We start from the raw sequence: 9286 nt of genomic DNA on the forward strand, positions 1-9286 counted from the left end.
TTTAAAATTTACCATTTCTAGGCAAATAGCCTGTTATGGAAAATTAAATAAAAAATATGCGTGAGGCCTTCGCACGTTGGATGCGAAACTTGATAAGTCTTCATAAGAGGCGTTGTCCACACCTCTCTAAAACCTTTATTCCACATCCTGATATCCTTCACCCAATTCACCTGCAGAACTAAATATTCCGCTGCAAATAACCCTGCCACCTAAAGCACCCCATCCTGGATTCCAATCATATAATCCCTGATCACCAGTTTGGATTACGAACATCCCACTCTACTATCCAGCCATGTCATCGTGTGGTGGACGTAGTCTTCTAGTCAACGTGTGGTCTTTGGAGCGCGGAATGTACTGCGCGGGAATCTTTTTCTAAGTAGAACAGGCTTTTGATCAAATCTGGCACCAGGGACTGCTTTACAAACTCCGTAAATTCCTACCTCCCACATACTTTCACATCATTCGTACCTTTCTCATTGATAGATTATTACAAGTAAACCTGGTTCCTATTCATCCCTCTCTTCTCAAGTTGGTGTTCCTCAAAAAAGTAAAAGTGTGTCTTACCCAACACGAATTACTTTTCTTTTTCACAGTAATTAAACTTACTAATTCACTTCGTATTTCTGTTTTAGAGGGTTCGGAAAAAAAAGATAATTAGTTACTTCACTTTTATCCCACTAGATGGCAGCATTTTGAGCTGACCTTGAATATATTTTAAGGGGCTTCCGTAAACAGGAGTTAACAATTCATACTCAACAATTCATATAGAAATTATGGGTTTATCATAGCTGAACAAAGATTTAGTTGTGAACGAGTGCGAAAAGGAGAGAGACAGGTGGACTGTAAAAAGGTAATTTAGAAGAAACGTCCAAAATTTATTGAAGTGTGTCCTTCATTTATAGTATTGGTTGTCGTCAATTTGAAGATCATGTCAATTCACCAACATCATCCTGTGCCAAATACGTCGATGAATAAAAGGTAATAGTTCCAAAACGAATTACTCTTCATCAGAAAACCGTTCCAAAGAGACTCGTCTACTACGAATCCGGACAAATGCCGAAGCATTGAATGATAGGCATTCGCACGATTTCGTACGAACGGCGTTCGCACGAATTCGCTGCTTCGCCATCGCAGATTCCTGGTTCCAGTGGACGACATGCCGTAGAGTCACGTGAGGACGTCGTTGTGCGGCAGCCTCCTCGGTGCTCGAAATTTTCCGGTACATGTGGATCTAGAGTTCTTCCATTGCTCGATAAAGGTGTTCGCGATGAATATTATCATGTGTGGAGAGAAAATCAATGAAGACATCATTGACTTATATGCATTTCCTCTCCTGTAATATATTTACCTATCGGCAGATGGGAATATGAGATTCATGAAGATACTCTATTCGCTATTAACCAGCTGTGTGCTTTTGTAGTTGGTACATGCCAGACAACTTATTATTTTTTTTAATAGATAGATTATGGACTTTTTTCACGCCAAGAGTATTACTTCATCCTCATACTCAAAAATGTAAAGAACAGTCTGTTGTACCCTGAGGCATTATGGTTCTATAACTTCTCCACGGCTTCCTCAGTCTCTTCCTCGCTGGACTTTTCTCAGCCTCTATATTTACTTTACCGGGCCGCACTGTTCCACTCTCCTCGGGGTAGATATTTCGGTATGAGTTCATCAGAAGTTCTACAAGTACCTCTTCCATTCCGCTAGTAGGTAAGGAGATTACCTCCTTTGTCTAAGCAAGAAGTCTGGACATTAATCAGTACTTCGATTATGAGTTTGTTAATCTTGTGGAAAAAACTCTCTTAATTTATGCTTTCGGGCAGGACTTATATTTTTCGTAGTGCTTCACATATTTTAAGCCTCTTCTTCCTCTGATAGAACCTCTTCTGTTGTCAAAGCTCTCTATGCTTTTCGACATTACCACATTTTTCCAGCGAGATACATCTTCACATTGGTTCCTAGAAATGCATCAGCAATCTCACCCAAAGTAATCGGTTTTAGACATTTTAAAAAAAATTTCAAAAATGGCTAAAGCGATTTTGATTATATACAGTAAATCAAGGTAAAATAAAGTGTTCATTAACTTGAGGTCGCTTGTGTACTCATTAAAATAGTCTGGACATTAAATACAGTTTTGTTAATATATCTTTCTCTAAAATATCTTGAATTTTATTTATTTGAAACAATTACTTATTTAATTTTTTTTTAATAATGATTAGTAAATAAACGTTACATAACTAGAAAAGATTAGGTAAATAACTTGCTTAAGGGAGTGAGAAAATATATGTTATTTTCACTTTAAAAACACATTTCCGAAAATGGGAGTAGCAATGTAGACTTATTATGAACCGTTGGAAAGCCAAATATTTTTGAAAAAATAATATGTAACACATAGAATTCTTTCTTAGAAGGTAATAGAGAATTACGAAAAACCTACACATAATACATTTATTCTAATACGAGTCTGACATTTACTGGAGGGCAAATACGCTTTGTATTGTGTGTTGTTCAGTTTCACCAGTTCAGTTGAATCTTTGAATCATGAAGATTAAATATATAGATTTTTAATTTTCCTTATAATACCTATATGTAATAATAATATATGTAATAAAACCTATATGTAACTCAGGTGATAGAATGTATGAGCATTATTAGTATTATCAAAGTTAATTATGTAGCATTATAGCATAGTATGAATAATTAATAAGTATTATTAGTTAGTTCGAATGTCACGAACGAAAAATTATTACTTAATGTAAGAATTTAATTATTATAAAATATTTAAGAAAAAAAGTTAATCTACTGGTTATTTTTTGTTATTAATCCAAGTTTTTTTTTTTTAAATTTCATTGAGGAAGTACAAAATAAGGAAGAATAACTAACTAAACATAAATTTGGCCAAGCTATCGGCCCAAGAACGGTACCGATTTACTACCAGTTTATGGCAGTTTTAAACAGAAATTAATTTTAGGGAAGTTTGGAGCCCTAGACTTGTCACTTCCAGTGACTCGGTAGGACTTGAAGGCTTTTGCCGACAAGTAACTCTATAAATCGTCTCCGGTCGCCAAGAGAACCAACTTCCCACTAACTCCTAGAACCGGTAACTTCAACGGCAACCAATCATCAGAGGTTCCATTGAGCTTTCCCTATATTGCAATTTTTACGTATTGGATATTTTCTTTTTTTTCCAAGGAAAATCCTATGTTCTCAATTGAGCCTAAGTTAGCGAGAAAATTATCCTGGAGGATCTTCTAAAAGCCGTTTTTGAAATGTTTTAACTTTTTGAGCCAATTTTGGAGTTGGAATAAGTTCCTCCAGTATGTACGGCCTGGTCAAGTATCATTGGTAAGTCAGTCAGGGCTTTTTTTCGTTGGCAAGAAAACTGTAATAAGAGGTGCTTATTCATAATGAAATTAAAAACCATCTTAGTCCTTAGTCGAAATGCATTGCCTACGTTTACCTGTACATCCTGGTCGTGTAGAATAGGATAAGTGCACTGCATATGCTTGTGCAAATGTGAGAGGGACCAATGTTGAACTTGATTTATTTACTTGTCTGCCAGTTAATTACATCTCTGTAATAATAAAAAAATATTTTATTCCATTGATTTGCTCGTCATTTACTGTTTTTAGTAACTCTGAGAACTAGCGAATCATTTATTTTTATGTATAGGTTTATTCATGGCATGCAATACTAATACAAATGTTATAAATAAATATATTCGTGTTAAAAAGTATGGTTTATATTATATAAAATAGCAATAAATGTGTGACGACCCTTAACAATTTTTAATTCGAGTTTTAGACGAAATACACGTTTTGAGGTCCCTCCAACGTCCCTCAAAAGTCCAAATAATCAAGTCTAACAAAATGAAATGTGTGTGTGTATGAACAGCCAAACTAAAAAAAAAGGAAAGTTGTACGAAACTAAAATTACGTATTTAAGGCAGGTATTGGCCAATGACTTGACGGCGTCTTTTTCAAAAAAATTGACCGACTTTAAGTGGTACTTCATATATTAGATTTAATTTTTTTTTTTCATTTTTCTTCGAAACATCTCTAACTATTATTATTAAACTCGGTGAATCAATGAGCAATTAATTCATATAGGTCCTATTCATATTCATATCAAAATTCATATTCGTTACTCCCATCTCGAAAAACCCCAAAATAGGATTACTTTTTAGCAACAGAGATACAATTTTTTTTGTTCATAATTTTCGCCACCCTTTGTCTCAAGATTGAAGTGATAACTTCAACATGAGCCCACAAATATACGTCAAACTTGGATAAGTAGGGTGCTAAGTGAAAGTTGTGTCATATGCACCCTCCACAACGGTTTTTTTTTTATGTTCCTGTGTGCATGGCAGAGTCAGTTTATGTATATTTTCAACTTTTACAAGTTATTACTATCTCTCCGATATTACCTGTTTATTAATATGTTTGTAATTAACTGTAAGTTACCATAGTAATCTCCTAATCATTGTTCATTCGTTATGTTGATCAGTAGTCTTATGAATATAATTTTTTTTTTTCATTTGAAACTAATCGATTTGGCCACTTGGGTTGGTGATTAATACCTTAACATTTTTCATTGTTGTAAGAATCAGCTGTTTCAATTTCTAATCATTTTGTGAACTGAAGACAGTGGCAACTTACTTGGAAGAGAGAAATACCTGAGGCAAGTAATGATAATGGATAAGTTATCAATATGTGTTATTATTTCCATATATTTCTTTTGATGTTGTATCTCATTTGTTTGCAAGTTTGTTTCACTAGTTAGTTATTCTCTTTTAAGTAATATTAACAGGGGATAATGCTGTTTAAATACACTGAGAATGTGTTTATGCTAATGAAATATTAACTTACTGTTAATGTACTAATGAATACTACTAATGAAATATACAGTACTAATGAAATATTAACTATAGCCTAATAATATTTACTGGGATCGTATTTACTAAATTTACTGTGCATATATTGTTTGCATGTTGTTTAATTTGAAATTCAACACATGATTGTTGCTAAACATGTATTTAGTTATTATTTAGTTGAACTAAATAGCTAGAATATTTATGGCTTTAGCCTAAAGTCAGGATATTTTGATTGATATGATTTTGTGGGAGAGGGGTCATCATTGAACTGATTCTATCATCTCTCATAATATTTTCTTAAGAGTAGAGGAAGGTAAACATGGAATGGTACCTTAGCATCAATTATAGAATTTGTTCATTACACTAGATATATGATTTGTTAAAAATCCACTTGTTATTTCTAGGAAGGGGAGAAAAGTAGTATAAGTCAGGAAATGGTCCAAATAAGTTCGCACTTTTAAACGCTTTACTTCATTTTAAAATTTTGATTTATTCTACACTTGCTGTTTCCCTAATTAATTATTTTATTCTTCTCTAAAATACCAAATTTTTGGTAGAAAAATATTTTCGTTTTCAAAATGTTCTGAAGTACTATATAAAACCTTTTATTTTTTGCGGCTATTTTCCGACTCTTCCTACTTAAGTAAAGCGAATAAGTAAATAATCGTTAAGGAAAATACTCATAATAAATTATAAAATATTAAATTTTCTCTCATATCTGGACAACAACCAGTTTTTAAAATTGCAAATGCGATTGGTTTATTAAATTAACTACTCGATAGGTTTGAACATTATCTTATTAAAATCTTAAATTTGATTACCTTGTTTAAATTGTAGAGTTGATACGATGGGTCCTAAGAAAAAGAAGGCGAAAGATGCCTTGTTCATGACAGACGAAGAGCTAGAGGAACTAGAAGAGGCTAAGAAAAGGGCAGAACAAGAAAGATTGGAAAAGGAGCGATTGTTGAAAGAGCAAGAAGAAGAACTACGTAGGGAAAAACTGGAGAAGAAAAAACGAGAAAAATATGAAATAAAATGTGAGGAATTCAGAAACCAGCTCCTTCAAGAACATTGTTCCGAATTCCAAAAATTTAGGGAAGAATACATGGACTTCTTAATTGAGAGAAGAAGAGAAAGAGAATGGCAGGTGTACATTTCTTGTGACCATATACCTTTCGCCAACGATCCTCCGGCTCTCAACACATTCCTCTACACTTGGAGTTTGATAGAGGACCAGCTCAATATGGACAATGTCCTTCCGGAGTCAGAAATTATACTAAAGACAATCCAACCAGTGGAATGTTATATAGAGACACCTTTGGATATGAAGGAAAAAACGGTTAAAAGCTTGATGGAAGTGAAGCTGAATTATTATAACCAGGTACTAAAGAATATAGATAAGGTAACATTCGATGCGATTATGGATGTCGGAAAATATCACCAACAAGTCGAACCATCTCAAATAGAAATCTACAAAGAGTCAGAAAATTTGATAATTTGGATGTGGGCTTGGTCTCTGGAAGGAAGGTCTCAGTCGAGGCCGAAGAAGAAAAGACCGGAGAGGGAGGTGCCATTGATGTCAGTTACACTACCTGGGATCCTTGAGGTGAAGCGATATCATCTGAGAATAGTTTATACATCGTTCGATCCTTATAGTTTTCAATCTGAATCTTACCATGCTCCTCAAGTTAGTGGTTTCTCTGACCTCTACGATGAAACTATCAACATTAGGAAAAGGGAAGTAAATGCTCTTAAGTTGCGCTATAAGAACAATTACGATGAAGATATTATGCCATGGTGGTTTATGGCGGACAATGAAATTATGGAAGACAGAGCAAAAAAAGAGCAGTTGAAAAAAGTTAAAACAAAGAAGAAGAAAGGCCCTAATATCGGTCAAACGGAAAATGTGGTTAACGTCGATATAAAGCAGCCTGAAACAACACAGATTTCTTCTCAGAATACAGAAAACGTATGCAGTATTGTGGCAAAAAAAAAAAAGAAATCCCATGACATCCCATCTTCTGACGATGATGAAGATGAAGATGAAAAAGAAAGTATTCCATATCGGTTTTCCAAACCAGGAAGCACAAAAATCATTTATTCGCGTTCCTTTTCTGATTTGATGGAGGAAAGGCAAAATGAGTGCAAAGGTCCCGAGTATTTTTCTGAAGTCGATCCCATCGAATATCTAGAACAGTCTGAAACTTCATCTTCGGGTGCTACGAAGGAACGTTATAAGGACCTCTTTATGGCTGAAAAACATACAACGTTCAAAGCATGTATGTACACTGGGAACGATTGTCTTAGTGATGGTGTCATTTTGAGAGATATAAACGATTGTTTGAATCGTAGTAATCCATCTGAAGAAAAGCTCAGCTTCACGAATAAAAGGGTATTTTTAGACTGGAAGAGTTTTAGAGACATCTCGCCAGATAGAGAAGCTATTCGTGGGGATCTTGAAGAAATCCTTTTTGGAAACTCTGAAATGATAATTAACAATGGTGAAGTGAAATTCGTTAAACGAGATACTAAGCTGAGATCGATTAAAGATTTGTTAGGTCATATTGCATGTACCAACACCACTGTCGGAAATTCACATAAAGAAGAGCAACAAAAGGAAACCGAACATACTCAAAACATTCATCCCATAGATGTACCTATTAAAGTAACAAACGTTACTGAAATGAAAGCGGTTGAAATGGAAATCACTAACTATTTGGATATAGCATGGCAAGATAGTATGGAAGATTACGTAAACAAACTTGTAATCAGTATGGAATCGGGATTGATAAATTTGAGGAATATGAATATTATAGGAGGAGTCTTCCAGTTCGATTTTTTCGAAGATGAACCACAGCCTGTCGTGAACAAAGATTTGTTTAAAACGCAGCTACACTATGGGGAATATGAACTGAAACGGGTTTTATTCGACCAAGTTCCTCAAATAAGAATCGATTTCGCCGCTGAGGCAGAGAGGCAGGTAAATTTGGCTAAGCGACAACTATCTCTCCGTAAAATGTCTAGAATAACTTTTACTGCAGCTGAGACTAACGAAGAATCTGAATCCGTGGCTTTAGGTGACGACGATTTAGTTTGGTTTACACTGAAGCTGCCGAAACAAATTGTGTACTTTGAAACTCCAGTCCCGGTACGTTGGAATACTGAAAAAATGTCCTGGACGACAGACGATGTTTACGACACCAAATGGAATGAAAACACCCGTACATGTAAATTTAAATTAGGAAAATCTGCGCCCTTCGCTATATCTGTATTTAAGTTCTCCAACCTTCCTTATCATCAATTCTCTATGAAGCCTTCTTCAGATTGGAAAAAAAATCCAGAAATTGAACTGGAGATAACCACGAGAAACTTTCCCATAACATTTAAAATAAAAGGAGAATATATTACAATAGGTAAACTCGATCACCCTGGAGCAAAAGATATACCTCACATCATTAACGTTCCTTTTTCATTTGAAGAACTAGTCGTAGCAATGCGCTCATGTGGAATCGACCTTTTTCCGGATTGGGATTCTTTTTTGTACATTAATATTACGCTGAAGAAGTTAAAGATTCTCGAAATACATATGTACCATTGTATGGCTTATTCGGCTCCAGCCTTTGAGTATACTTCTTCATTGCATAACATGGGATCTCGCGAAGACCGAATCTACGTCCAGTTAAGGGAGTGCGTCGATAAGGTTGTTCCTCATCCTAAATTTAGGACGCTACTCGTGGATCCTTTTAAGGTCGTATTTGTGAGTTCAGAAAAGATAGGCTTGCTAGTTGAAGAGAGTGATGAAAAAATTGGCTATATGCCTGATCTGAAATATCTAACGGAAATTATAGCTTCCAAGAAAGCTCTTCGAAGGATGAAAAAGGCCTCGAAGAGGACTATTGGAACTCTTGTTAGTCTTCTTACTGCTACCAAAGTCTTAAGTTACACATAACCATTCCGGGAAATCCATATAACCCTTTCCGACTAATAAACTGGTTTTAATTCGTTTCTTTCTTTTTTTTTTTTTACTGTAATTCTACACTAAATAATTTCCTTTAAAAATTTATTATCTTTCTTAAATATTTTTAGAGATTGAAACTGAACCATTAATTTTGATAAATTCGTTGGTAAATGGGTTTTAAAAGAGAAAAAAAAATTAAGTTCAAAATATATTAAAATGGAATCCTAAGTATCGAATCAGTTCAACAGGCGTTAGTGGAGTATTTAGAAAAGATATTGTGGGACAGGAGGGTAGAGGTTTACGACAGAGAGTAAAGGTGATCTGATGGGATTTGTCAGGATTTATTTTGATTCTCCAGTTTTGACACAATTCTTCAATTGATGTTATGTGTGCCTGTAGTGTTTGTGATGCATTAGTTGGGTCGTTGTTTACAGACAGAAATGATGACATCA

General features: G+C 34.7%; 1 protein-coding gene across 3 annotated transcripts in view; it reads left to right on the forward strand.

Annotated features, from left to right (window-relative positions):
- The window catches only part of LOC106679357 (uncharacterized), a 46983-nt gene extending 38102 nt beyond the window's left edge, over positions 1-8881 (forward strand). The window contains exons 1-2 of one of the 3 annotated variants that reach the window (XM_014418466.2): positions 4423-4683; positions 5714-8881. In XM_014418466.2, coding sequence (XP_014273952.1) covers positions 5724-8825 — 3102 coding nt within the window. In that variant the 5' untranslated portion in view covers positions 4423-4683; positions 5714-5723 and the 3' untranslated portion in view covers positions 8826-8881. Of the gene's footprint in view, positions 1-4422; positions 4684-5078; positions 5190-5713 lie in introns of those variants that run through there. The other 2 variants (XM_014418467.2, XM_067052562.1) reach the window with 2 other exon arrangements.
- The last annotated feature ends 405 nt before the right edge of the window (positions 8882-9286 follow it).

Source organism: Halyomorpha halys, unplaced genomic scaffold, assembly GCF_000696795.3.
Source record: "Halyomorpha halys isolate HHAL.00 unplaced genomic scaffold, Hhal_1.1 Scaffold196.1, whole genome shotgun sequence".
Classification (NCBI taxonomy): domain Eukaryota; kingdom Metazoa; phylum Arthropoda; class Insecta; order Hemiptera; family Pentatomidae; genus Halyomorpha; species Halyomorpha halys.